Genomic DNA, 12,871 nt, shown 5'->3' with positions numbered 1-12,871 from the left:
CCCTTTCAAGCAGTTGCATGCTCGAATCAGGATGCGTCACATACAGTTCAGTAACTCCGGCGTTCGACCAGCCATGCACTTCTGCGCTGCCGCTGCAAATTGTTTGCCGTCTGCGTGGGGTATGGGCGTCAGCTGCACCCTACGGGACCTCGCCAACCTGCCTAAACCCTTTCCCATCGCACACGCCTGCGTCTTTCTCTACAATCCGCAATCGAGCATCGAGACAGCCTCGCAAACGCCCCCCCCCCGGCCTCCTGTCTACCGCCATCTCTTTCACACAGCTCAACACGGGCTCCATCACTGCCCCGATAGCCCGGTACACGTGTGCCTTCACACACCGCTGCAGCTGCAGCTGCCAGCACACCGCACCGCCTCCCAGGGCCTGTGACGCCCGCCACCACAGGGGTCACCCACCAGGCCACCATCCACCTGGCCATCCACCCCCGCCACCACCACAATCACTCACGGCGCCTCACGCATGAACGCCACCTGCAGCTGCTGCGCCCGCCCCGCCTGCCCCAGCTGCTGCAGCCGCTGCAGCCGCTGCAGCCGCTGCGGCCGCCACCTCCTCTTCCTCCGCCGCCGCCTGCTCCGCATACTCCTGCGGCCACACACACACACACACACACACACACACACACACGCGGGGACATGGGCACCCCTCATTCACATGGGCAATACACACACACACACACACGCTCGCGTAAGCGCTATCACACATACACACAGTGGCGACCCTTTCTCCATCCCAACACACGCACTGCCGCCCCTGGGAATGGTGACAACAGCCCCCTCCCCCAAACCGCCTCCCCCCCGCCGCCTCCCCCTCACACCGCCGGCGCGCACCCGCCCGCCCCCCCACCCACCTGCAGCGCCAGGCGCAGCATGTCGGCTGTGAAGGGGTCGTCCGGCCGCAGCGCCAGTGCGGCGTGGTAGTGGTCCACCGCCAGCTGTTGGGTGGGAGGGGTGAGGGGGCGGTTAACGCGTTTGGGGGGCGGGTCAGTCGGCTCAACGAAACACGAAAGGGCATGAGGTGTGTAGGAGCGTGGAGGGTGGGGGCATAACGCTCGCCAGGCGCCCCCTGCACCCCCCCCCACACTCACACAAACACACAGGCACGCCCTCCCCCGCCCCACTCCCCCTTCCTCACCTTGGGCTCCCCCGCCAGCTGCGCCGTGTACCCCAGTGCCGCCAGGGTGCCGGGCGAGGCGGGCGCCAGTGCCAGTGCCTGCCGGTAGGCGTCCGCGGCGGCGGCGTACCTGCCCAGCTTGCGCAGGCAGTGGCCCAGAGCCACCAGCGTGGGCTCCCAGTCTGTGGGCGCAGAGGGATGGCGGGGTGGAGGTGGGGTGGAGGTGGGGTGGAGGTGGGGTGGAGGTGGGGTGGAGGGCGGGTGGAGGGCGGGTGGAGGGCGGGTGGAGGTGGTGGTGAGCGTTGCAGCTCAGCTCCCACACTAGCTGCCTGGAGTCTGAACAAGCGCGCGGACACGCCCACAGCCCGCAGTGCCCAGCCGCTGTTTGAACACCAGGACCCCACCAGGCGATCCAAACTATGCCCGACCCCACAGCTGCGACCCCCTCCCCCACCTTGCCGACCACCGCCCATCCAGCGCCCCGCTTCTGCCCCTCACTCACACACGCTGGGCCGCCCCCCTCCTCCTCCCCCCGCTCCTCCTCCCGGCAGCAGCTGCAGCGCCCTGTCCAGCCACATGGCCGCGGCGCCCGCCTGGCCGCACTTGTACATGAGCACGCCCAGCTCGTGGCACACAGCCGGGTCGTCAGGGCAGATGTCGTAGGCCTGGGGGGGGGGGGAGACCGGGCGGGGGGCAGGAAGGAGGAGGAGGGGGTTTGCGGCAGGAAAAGAAGGAGTTGATGGCACCAGCAGCAGGTGGGGCGGCAGTCGTCCATGTCCAGGACGGAATGACTACAAGGAGGGGGCTTTGATCTGAACTTCGGTTTTTGTAACCCCGTAACCCCCGAATCCCCTCGGGCGACGAAGCAGCCTCGGCGGTTCTACATGCTGGCTGAAACGCTTTAGTGCCCGCTGTTCCCTCTGGACGTCGGCACTTCACCACCCTCCATGGAACGGCTACCCGCCCATACACGCCTACACACACATACGTGCACGTCAATGAATTGGCCCCTATCTCTTACAACACAAACCACTCCCCCAGCCCCCCCGCCCCCCCCTCCTCACCGCCAGCAGCGCCCTCTCCGCCAGCGGCAGGTTGGCTGAGGCGCAGTACTCGGCGCCCAGCCCCAGGTGCGGCGTGTGCAGCCCCGGGAACAGCCGGGCGGCGGTGCGGTAGGCGGACATGGCCTGTGTGTGTGTGGGGGGGGGTGCGTGTGTGTGTGTGCAGCCTGAGGCGGTTGCTGAGCCCTTGAAAGTCGAGTGCCCCCCTCCCCAACATGCCGTACACACACCCCACGCACCTCCCCTACTGGGGGCTTGAGAACACCCCACCCCACCCCCCAGGCCCCCACCCCACCTCACACTACTCCCCCACCCCACCTGGTCCCTCTCGTCCTGCGCGCTGAACGCGTGTCCGTATGCCAGCCAGGCGGGCGCGAAGCCGCGCTGCAGCGCTGTGGCTCGGGCCAGGTGGCGGCGGGCGGCCTCGGGCTGGCGGGCAGCCAGGTAGTAGGCACCCACAGCGTACCAGGACACTGCAGGAGGAGGTGGGGCGGGATGTTACATTCATGATCAAACAACAAGTGAAGGCGCCGCCAGGAACAGTACCGTAGTACAGCAGGCGCGTTGTTACCGGAGGGGGGGAAGGAGCGGGTTCAGTGCGTGCTTTGGGCTCCCATGCCGTATCGTGGCTCCCTCACCTTCCCTGCAATGCCAACGCACGACCCACTTCGTACTCCCCCTCAACGACTGCTTTCATCAACAGACCCCCGCTGCCCCCACCCTCCCTCTCCCTCCTCCCTCCCTCCCTCCTCCCCCTCACCCGCCAGGTCTGGGTGCTCCTCCGTCAGGCGGTGCCCCAGCAGGAACAGGTCGGTGCGCGGCTCACTGCCACCGCCCAGCCCGCCGCCGCCGCCGCCGCCCCCGGCCGCGCCCGCCAGCTGTGTGGCCGCTGCGATGTGTGTGGGCAGCAGCTGCAGGGCGTAGGGGTCGCGGCCGCCACACAGCACGGAGCGGGTGAGCGCGTAGGCACCCTCATAGTCACCACTGCGGGGGAGAGGGGAAGAGGGGGGGGGGTGGACCGGAGGGTTAACGTTGAACCAATCCCGTAAGGAAACAGTCGCGCGGCAAGGAGAACTGCAGCTGCAAAAGCGCGTCGTTGTACATCACCGTATGTAGTCGGGCGGGCTTGGGCAGTGTAGCGGCAGGTGGAAGGAGCAGTCCAGAGCAGCTCCGAAGTCATGTCAACAGTGCGAGCCGCGCGCGGACCCCGTCGCCCAACTAGTTGCAAGGTTATACTAACATACTCACCTGGATGTGAACGAGGACCGGAGGGTAGGGGGACGGGAGCTTAGGGTTCAGTTCCATCCATTCCAACTCAATCCACCAACACAACCGCCGTGAGTGTCAGTCGCCCAAGGCACCCATGTGGCCGGTCAGTGCCTGTACCCGCTCCCCCGCGTTGGTTGTGTTGGGATTGCATTACAGTATCCCCCATTCCCCGGCCGCTTCCCCCGCCCATCAAATCCCACCCCGACCCCTCGTAAATAATCATGAATGTAACGCCTCCCTACCCCCTCACCGGTGGAACATGAGCTCCGCCCGACACGCCATGACGTCCAGGTTGCCGCCCAGACCACAGCCGTAGCCGCCCCCGCCCCCTTGGCTGTAGCCGCCGCCCCCGCCTTGGCTGTAGCCACCGTGGCTGTAGCCGTGACTGTCACCTGGTGTGCTGCTGCAGCCGCCGGGGCCAGTGCCGGGCGTGTACTGCTGCTGCTGGTGGTGGGGTTGCGGGTGGTGGTGGCCCGGGGCCACGGGCGTCAGCTCGCCGTAGGGTTGCATCTGGTGCGCGGGGTGTGGGTGGTGGCGCGGCGGCGACAGAGCCGCAGAGGCGCGCGCGTGTGGGTGCTGGTGAGGGTGTGGGTGCTGGTGGGGTTGGTGTGCGTGTGGCGGCGTGACGTCGTCCATGCCTTCATCGCCGCTGCCCCCGCCCTGCGTGGCATCAGGCAGGTGGCAGGCAGCGGCACCACATGCACGTGACCGGCACACGTGCAAGTGCAGGGGGGGGAGGCCGCAGCGGCAGGAGTTGCATCGGGGTCGGGCCACACGCACATGGCAACCCCCTCACGCGTCGTGTATGCTCTGCACGTGTGGACCACAGCAATCAACGTACGCAGCTCTGCTTTCTGCGTACGGTGGGGCGGTGGGGCAGGCGCCCAAGCCCAGGACCCTCGCGCATAGCCTTTCTTTCCACCACCATCACCTAAGTGTAAACTTAATTGCTATTCGGCTGTTGTCCCAACCCACCCCACACAGAGTGTCTCACCATGGCAGTGGGAGTGGCTGCCGCCGCCGCCGCGGCAGCAGCGGTAGCCTGGGAGCCGCGCGCGCCGCGCCGCGCACTCCCGCTGCGGCCGCCGCGCCGCCCCTGCTGCTGCCCGCCCGCCCCCGCCGTCGGCGTCCCCGGCGTGCCGGCAGCCGCAGTGCCGGGCGTAGCTGTGTTGCTGCCGCTCTCATCCCCACCACCACCGCCACTAACCCCCATGCCGCCGCCACCGCTGCCGCTGCCGCCGCCACTGCTGGACAAGCCGCGCGGCGGAGTCATGTACGGAACCGGCAGGGGGCCCAAGCCGCCCGCGCCCGCACCCGAGCCGTGGCCGTGGCCGTGGCCGTGGCCGAAGTCGCCGCCTGCGGGGTAGGCTCCCTGCATGCTGTCGGCGCCTGGGCTGGGTGTGGGCGGCTCGGATGCGGCGTCGCCGCCCTCCTCCCCCTCCATGTCTGCTGCTGCTGCTGCTGCTGCTGCTGCTGCTGGGCCGGGGGCGGGGGCGGGCGCCTCCAGCTCGCGCAGGGCCGCCTCCACCGCCTCCGGGTGCAGGTACTGCAGGCGGGGGAGGGGGACGAGGAGGAGGTAAAGTAGACGAGGGGGTGGGGCAGGGAGAGGAGAAGAGGCGGGAGAGGAGAGGAGGTATGCGGCAGCACGGTGCGGGCGGGCAGATGTGGGCTGGCTTGAGGGGGCGGTGGTGGCGGTGCTTGCCTAGAGGCGGATTACCCGCTGGGCCCTGCGGTGTTTTGGCCAGGAGTGACCCTGCTGAGGTCGCTGGTGTGTTTCAGGGTTGGTGCGTTGCCTCCGGTGAATACCGAAGCAGGTGTGCGCTCTGGGTGAGAGGTGCGCGTGGTGGCACATGTGGATGGGTGTTCGGCTTGACAAGGTGGCGGTGCTGGCAGTCGAGGAAGTGAATGGGCGCGTATTCTGCTGCGGCCGCCACAGCAGCCGAATGCAGCCCACCACCCGCCGCCCCCAACGCCATGGCTCCCACAGCAAGCACAGCCGACCGGAGACCCTCCTCGGCAATTACGGTATCCTCACAACACCCCTAATACAAGCGCACACGACTTCATCGGCGCGCGTTTCCTGTTTCCACCGACACAACTGCATGCCCACAAACCACACGCGTGCATACACACACACACACACACACACACACACACACACGCACACGCTCACACACACACGCCTACACTCACCTTCTTGCACTTGGCCCGCATCAACAGCGCCAGCCAGCGGTCGCCCTCCGCCAGCCGCCCACCGCCACCTGCGGGCCCCTCGCCGCCGCCCACGCCCCCACCGCCACTGGCTCCCCCTGCTCCTCCTCCTCCCCACCCTCCTCCCGCCCCTCCTCCCCCTGCTCCACACAGGCTGTCCACCAGCGCCACCTCGGCCTCGTTGCTGAGCAGGTGGCCGTCCGTGAGCGCCGCGAAGGCGTCCCAGCAGTAGGGGTCCAGCTGGCGAGTGAGGGGGGCGACAGGGGTGAGAGGGGTGGGGTTGAGATGCGGCGTGGGGGTAGTGGACGGGACGTAAGGCGGGACGGGAGCAGGGCAGGCAGTGCTGACAGGCCAATGTGACTCCTCCCTCCTCCCTCCTCCCTCCTCCCTCCTCCCTCCTCCCTCCTCCCTCCTCCCTCCTCCCTCCCCTCCCCCCTCACCTGCAGTGCCGCCTGGTACCACACGGCGGCTCGGGGCCTGTTGTCCAGCGCCTCAAAGGCGCGGCCCCGCAGCAGCGCCATGCCGGACTGCACCCGCACGCCCGCGCCGCCACCTGGGGGCTCCACCACCAGGTCCTGCACGAGCACACATGGCGGGGGATTGGGGGATTGGGGGATGGGGGGTGGGGCGGGGAATGAGGGGCTGTAGGAGGCGTGTTTATCCCTGTGTGTCTGCGTGTCTGTTACGTCAGGGCTGGACAGCGCCAACAAGCCGGGCAGGTGAATGCGCTTGGACGGGCGGGCCTGGCACCACGCACCCCCACCCCACACACGCACATACACACACACGCCCACCTCGTACGCGGCCGGGTCCTGCCCTGCCTCGTCGTCCCCCAGCAGCGCCACCACCTCCTCCCACTGCCCCGCCTCAGCAAGGCAGCAGGCGGCCAGGTACACAAACTCAGCGCCCAGCTCCAGCACGCCGGCGGAGCGCAGCAGGCTCAGCGCGCGGTGGTACTGCCGGGCCGAGTAGTAGGCCTGCAGGGGGAGGAGGAGGGTGCAGGGTGGGAGCGGCAGGACTGAGGAGCACGTGGCAGGGTGGAAGGGTCGCAGGAAAGGTTAGGGCGCCTCTCCGTAGGGCACAACTCGCCAGGCCTTCTCGGCTCCCAGGCGCAGCGAGACCGTCCAGGATCGCTTTGGCAAATATGTGTACATTTTATATGGCCATGAAGCAGGCACAGGCGCGAGGAAAGGCTTGAAAAAGGCAAACCGCTGAGCGCGGGAGAGACAGCTGAGGTCCGTCTAATGCCCCTCGAACCTGAGCGAGCAGATAAACATCTCCCGGAGCTCCATTACTGAATGTCACCAGTTTGTCGGCATAGAAAATTGCAGACAAGTTGAGGTGTTTGTCGATACAGTCTTGCGCGAGCCCCCGCAACCGGGAACACAGCACCTCCATCCTTTATAATGGTCTAAAGGCAGTTGTGGCCATGAGGTTAGCGTAGAGATGGCATTTCCGCGCTCTGTGCACTGTGGTCTTGTTCTAGAGCGCCATAGAGCTCGTGCTGTTTTGTAAAAGTGCACTTATTACATTTACAAAAGATTGGAGTATAAGTTTCTATCCATCACAGGGCATCGACCACTCGTGCCAAGCCCCCCAAATCTGCAGCCACCCGCCCTGCCGGCGTCAACACCCGAGCAACGCTCCAAACTTACTTCCATCGACTTTATCCGTTGCTCACACACATACAACAATTCACAATCCCGGTCCGATGTTGAGTTCTCCTCAGCATGCCTCAACTAGTCCGCCAGCGCCTCTCAAAGCTGGGCGGGTCACGTAATCAGCTGTCTCGCGTGGACGCCCCAACGCCGTATACTATACCATGCGCTGCCCACACGCACACACAACGGAGTGCACGGCAAGGAGCAGCGGAATGCCCTGCAACCCAGGTGCAGTGTGGCCATGCGCCGCTGCCAGCACCCCTGTCCTTCAACAAAACTGGTACACGTGCGGTCCGACCCACCCGTCACAACCGGCACATCCCGATTACCTCGCACGGCGCCAGCTGCCTCCCGTGCGGTGCGACTGCAGCTGCACATGTGCGCGGCACCCCACAGCTGCCGCCAGCCTCAACACGGGTCGGCTGCAGTCCGCCCCTCCTGCCCTGGCCTCGTGAGGCGCTGCTTAGAAGAACCGGGTCTTGAACGCCACGATGGACACCAGATTGGCCACAATGGCCAGGAACACCATGATGTAGCTGCAGGGGTGGGGAGAGGGAGGGCAGGGGTGGAGGGGGAGGGTGTGGGGGTTACATGCAGTGGGAAGGGGACATGTGTGGGGAGCAGGGATGGGAGCCAGGATTACGGCCGGCTCAGCAAACACGTGCAAGCAGCTGTGCGTGCAGCGGCTCACCTCGTGCCAGCCCCACATCAAGGCGCCCAGCTGTGGTCCCCCCCCTGACTGACCGGCCCGATACCTGCCCCCGTCGGCCCTCAGCCACAACCCCAGCTTCTTTCTCATGGGAGTAAACTACCCCACGCCCCCCGGCCGCCCCCTGCACGCACATGTAGTCCAGGAAGGAGGCGCGCGGGTTGAGCTTCTCGCGATACACCGAGAAGGCGGCGTACACCTGCGGGTGGACGGGTGGGAAGTTGGAGGGCAGGCGGGAAGTCAATCGAGTGCTTGGCCTTGAGCCCTCAGCCAGCCGAGGGTGAGGGTGCTAGAGGTTGATGTGGGGGTACGCAGTTGTGCTAACGGGAGAAGAATGGCAGCGGGTAACCACAATTGCATCTGAGGGGTGTTGTATCAATGTACGCCTGTGGTGCACGGTGCATAATGTGTCGCAGTAGCCGCACCCAGCACGACACCCCACCCACGGGCCCCGTCCCCCCTTCGCGCTCCCCTCTCACCACCACGGGGGTCACCAGCAGGGCCGTCTCGCCCGCGCCGAAGCCGCCTGCCCCCTCACTGACAGCTGCCGCGGCGGCAGCCACCGGCTCGTCGGCGTGCGCGGCCAGGGGCACGGCCGCAGTCAGCGCGGCGGATAGCAGGGCGGTCTCTGGAGGAGGCAGGGCCAGGCACGGGAAAGTTAGGTGGCCAGTCCAAGCCCTTGGCCAGGTGTGCACTTCGGCTAGGTCTGAGCTATCGTGGAGTACGGAAATTGAAATGGAGGCGGACTCGGTGACACGAGACGCCGGGGCTGCATAAAGACCCAAATTGCCGGAACTAGGCAACCGCGTCGCTGCCGACTTACCGAGATCCTTCGAGATCTTAGTCGTCTTTGACGTTTGCTGTGCCTTGACACACATTACGCTGCGCGACACCCGGCTGGCGCGGCTGACGCGAGCGGTGCAAGCAGAGCTCGCGAAAGGGCGGGTTGCGAGGGATAGGGCCATTGTGGTGTCTTGGATGTGAAATATAAGCAGGTTGCTTTGTATTTTCGTTTATAAACCGATGAAACCACTGTTTTGGCCGAATGGGTTTCGTGCTGCTTGCACTCCAGGCAGGCATGTGCTGTGCTGCCGCTTGAGAATGAGTGTGTTTTTCCTATAGCATCAAATTTTTGCGTGTTCGGGCGCTACCATACTTGTGGACCCGCCGGGTCATTCTGACGCAAGCCTGAAGGCGCGATTGGGCGCCCGGGCCACTCACTTGCCGTGTGGTCGTCCCAGCACAATAAGAGCCTCACCTGCCAACGTCTTGTGTTATTACATTCAAGCTTGTGCACTCGTCCTCACGCCAGCCTTTATCCTCGTCTTACTCGCAAACATGCTGGTCGCAAAGCACTTCGTGGCTCCCTCTGTGGCCCCCAGGTGCGACAGAGCAGGCCTTAGCCTTCACTCGAGCATTCAAAGCTAATGTGGTTTTCTTGTAATGCAGGCCCAAGGCTGCCCCGGCTCCCCGGTCCTCCCTCGCTCGCAAGGCTGTGGCCACCCCAGTCCTGGCGGGTAGGTCGCTTGGCTGGAAGGCTCGGTTATCACGCGCTAACAGTTCTGTTCTCTTCACCTGCAGCTACTTTCAAGCCCCCGACCGTGGCTGAGACCAAGGCCAAGTTCCTTTCCGGATACAACAAGCCCATAGCCAGCATCTACAGCACCGTGCTGCAGGAGCTTCTCGTGCAGCAGCACTTCATGCGTTACAGCAAGAACTACCAGTACAACCCGGTGAGCAGCCCCGAAATCGCCCGAAATCGACCGCGATCGGGCTCCGGCGGCCCTATATTATCAATATATGAATCAGTGTGCATTTAGATGCGTTCCACTGGGTTTGGGTGGCTCGGGAGGGCTCAGCTAGACGTGTGGCCCGGGGAGGATCGCGAATGCGGGGGCTGCGACGGGCGAACGCCTTACATTTGCAGGGCCCAAAAGCTGCGTATGGCACCAAATAGCCTAACCTGATGATCGATTGGTGCATTTCGGCCCGCGTGCAGATTTTCGCTCTGGGGTTTGTTAGCGTGTATGAGCAGATCCTGGAGAGCCTCAGCGCCGAGGAGCGCGGCGCCATTTTCAAGGCGTACGTGGACGCACTAGGCGAGGATGCCGACAAGTACAAGCGTGACGCCTCGGCGCTGGAGCAGGCCGCCAACGGCCTGACCCCCGAGTCGCTGACGCCCAACGCTGACGGCAACGAGGTGCAGGTGCGTGTTTATGCGGGGTGTGTGCGCGGCTTGGGGCACCAGGCCAGGGGCTGCAGCCAGTCCACGAGGGGTTGAGTGCACGTATCCAGGGACGTGCCAGTGCCGCAGCGGCGGGCGGCGCCGGCACTGGATTACACCGCTGGTGCAGCTCATGACGTCAGGGTGAGGGCCGGGCCGGCACAGCTGCAGTGACTCAGCAGCGAGCCAGCCACAGCATCTCTTGCGCTGGAGCCGCCGGCGACAATCGCTACCAGTGCAATGCAGTTGCAATGCAGTGCAATGCAGCGCGGCGGGCCGCTGCCAGCCATGGCGCGACCCAGCCACCACCAACCGCCACCCGGAGCGCAGCGCACCCCTACCTGGGGACCGCAACCTGATCGCCAAGCCAGACTGCGCGACGCCACAGCCGTATGCAGTCAGATGCATTCGTACTCGGCGTTTGCGGTTCGCCCGGCGTGACCCTGATGAGATCTGGGTTGGACAGCTGGCACGTCAGCGCACCTGCCAGCGCATCAGGGCATCCTGGACACCCAACAGCACCAGTCGAGCCGGGCCCGTCCCTGGGGCTGGGCCCCGGTCCCCCGTCCTCAGCTCCGTCCTCCTCATTCTTACCTAACACATCCACAGTCTTGCTGCAAGCATTGCCTGACCCTCCTTTTCTCCCCGCCTCGCCGGTCCCCGCCTCCCGAGTGCAGAAGGCTCTGGCCTCCATCTCCTCCGCCTCCGCCGCCGGCGCCTTCTCCTACAACAAGTTTGTGGCCATTGGTCTGTTCCGGCTGCTGGAGCTGTCGGGCGCCAAGGAGCCGTCCGCCCTGGAGAAGCTGGTCAAGGCGGTGGGCGTCAAGCCCGAGGCCGTCAACAGGGACCTGCTCATGTACAAGGTGAGCTGCAGGCAGGCAGGCTGAAGGGACGGCAGGGGGGAGGGGGGGGGAGATCAGGAAGCGGCAACGGACTGCTCCGTACGGCTGGGAATGGCGGCACAGGGGCTGGGTAGGGATGTGGGTGCGCGCATGAAGGCGGGGTTATCGCTGGAGCGCCCCATGTAACGCATTCAGCTCACGCAGCACACGCTCAGCAGTCGATGTGGCTCGGGGGTCAAGCAGGTGGCGGCGGGGCGGGATGAGGCGCTGGGGGCGCTGGAATTGGGTCAGCTGCCCCCAACAGCGCATGGCAGTGCGGGAGTGTGAGCACGGAGCCGCAGCAAGAACCTGTCCCTGCCCGCGCACCTGGTTCATCTAAGAACGTCTCCTCATCGTCACCCACGTGCTCCCTTGTCATCCTCCTTCCCCAACCCCCAGGGTGTGCTGTCCAAGCTGGCCGCCGCCAAGGAGCTCATGCGCGAGTTCGTGGAGCGCGAGAAGCGGAAGCAGGCCGAGCGCGACGCCGCCAAGGCCGCCAAGGCCGCGGGGACCGAGAGCTCGCCCGCGCAGGTGCAGGCGTAAATGCAGCAGCGCTCGGCTGGAGGGTGGCTGTTGTCGCAATCTCGGGGGCGATGTGACCGCTGGCGAGGGCGCGGGGCTGATACGCGGTACGGTGGCAAGCGGCGGCACCTGCGGCACATGCATGTGTGCGTATGCGGCAGGGCGCCAGCGAAAGCAGCTGGAGCTGCCGCTGCTGCTGCAATTGGTCCGTGGTGGGGCCGTGCCCGGTCGGGTTCATCATTATTAATTGTACACATGTGTTGCGCGTTGGGTAGCGTTTTTGTGCGTCTTACCCCGTCTGTAACCGCGGGGACGCGCAGTGATGTGCAGGCAGACAGACGCCAAGGGGCAGGGGCTTGGTGCATGCGGTATCAGCAACGCATGCATTGGGGTGGTAGTAAGGGTAGCAGTGTCGTGCGTGCGCGTGAGTGAGTGTAGTTTTTATGCAAGTGGCAATGCAATGTGGCGCGGCCGTGCAGCCTACCGTGCGCAGTGGCACGGCGGTGGCGGGGCCGAGCGCACGGCGTGTTGCCACATGTGGTTTGATAGAGAGGTTGGGCGGAGGCGCTTGAGGCTATGGTGCTGGCGCAGCAGGTGCCGGCGAGGTGAGTGGATGGCGAATCCTTTATTCGAATCCAGAGAAGACGACAACACACACCGGAGCCGTTTTTGAGCACAAAAGTTCACATGAGCAGGCTGTTTGTGCAGTTACTGGTTACGTGCTGAGGCTGACGCAAAGAATGGGCTGGAGGGTTGCGCGGGAGCTAGGCCCCTGTGCGGTGTCTCGACCTGCGCGCTGAGTGTGCTAATGTCAGGTTTCTGTTTACCGGTGTTTATGGTACTGGTGGTGCGTGTGTGTTGTGCATCGGACCGCGACGAATGGGATGTGCCTGAATGCCCGAATTTTTTATTGCAAGGGATGGCACTCGCGGGATGGCGCGGGGGTTACGTGCGCACGGATACGGGTTGACGTCGAAGTTGACGCGGGTTGAAACATTCCACCGGGATAACGATCCGGTGTAATGGAATGTAAACTTGTAAGAATGATCATGTACTAGGCCCAAGTCTCGTGTCCGCGCACCAGCTGACTCGCTGCACATCCACACCGCGCGCCTGCGGGGTGGCGTCGCATACCGTCTGTGTGGTGCTTTCGCCTGGCCGCGCGCCCGGAGCGTGGCGACTACGAACTCTATGAGCCAGCCAG

At 65.1% G+C, this 12,871-nt stretch overlaps 3 protein-coding genes across 3 annotated transcripts; 1 reads left to right on the top strand and 2 right to left on the bottom strand.

Annotated features, from left to right (window-relative positions):
* Positions 1-26: 26 nt before the first annotated feature.
* Positions 27-7,110, bottom strand: CHLRE_13g562950v5 (uncharacterized protein). Its single transcript, XM_043069206.1, has 13 exons — positions 6,928-7,110; positions 6,465-6,647; positions 6,111-6,245; positions 5,653-5,910; positions 4,454-5,005; positions 3,710-4,119; positions 2,951-3,174; positions 2,509-2,663; positions 2,194-2,316; positions 1,632-1,794; positions 1,151-1,311; positions 867-950; positions 27-601 (listed from the first exon to the last, which is right to left on the bottom strand). Exons 1-13 carry the CDS (start codon positions 7,066-7,068, stop codon positions 473-475), a joined length of 2,718 nt encoding a protein of 905 aa, XP_042917181.1. The 5' UTR covers positions 7,069-7,110; the 3' UTR covers positions 27-472.
* Positions 7,111-7,184: 74 nt separating this feature from the next.
* Positions 7,185-9,140, bottom strand: CHLRE_13g562900v5 (uncharacterized protein). Its single transcript, XM_001693351.2, has 4 exons — positions 8,864-9,140; positions 8,520-8,668; positions 8,175-8,239; positions 7,185-7,867 (listed from the first exon to the last, which is right to left on the bottom strand). The coding sequence occupies exons 1-4, from the start codon at positions 9,003-9,005 to the stop codon at positions 7,795-7,797; spliced, it is 429 nt and encodes a 142-aa protein (XP_001693403.1). The 5' UTR covers positions 9,006-9,140; the 3' UTR covers positions 7,185-7,794.
* A 160-nt stretch (positions 9,141-9,300) lies between these two features.
* Positions 9,301-12,720, top strand: CHLRE_13g562850v5 (uncharacterized protein). The gene is made up of 6 exons (XM_001693605.2): positions 9,301-9,422; positions 9,490-9,557; positions 9,622-9,773; positions 10,040-10,246; positions 10,942-11,127; positions 11,545-12,720. The coding sequence occupies exons 1-6, from the start codon at positions 9,379-9,381 to the stop codon at positions 11,686-11,688; spliced, it is 801 nt and encodes a 266-aa protein (XP_001693657.1). The 5' UTR covers positions 9,301-9,378; the 3' UTR covers positions 11,689-12,720.
* The last annotated feature ends 151 nt before the right edge of the window (positions 12,721-12,871 follow it).

Source organism: Chlamydomonas reinhardtii, chromosome 13 (genome assembly GCF_000002595.2).
Source record: "Chlamydomonas reinhardtii strain CC-503 cw92 mt+ chromosome 13, whole genome shotgun sequence".
In the NCBI taxonomy this organism is placed as follows: Eukaryota; Viridiplantae; Chlorophyta; class Chlorophyceae; order Chlamydomonadales; family Chlamydomonadaceae; genus Chlamydomonas; species Chlamydomonas reinhardtii.
The sequence above is the reverse complement of the archived record's forward strand: the minus strand, read 5'-3'. Positions and strand labels throughout refer to the sequence as shown.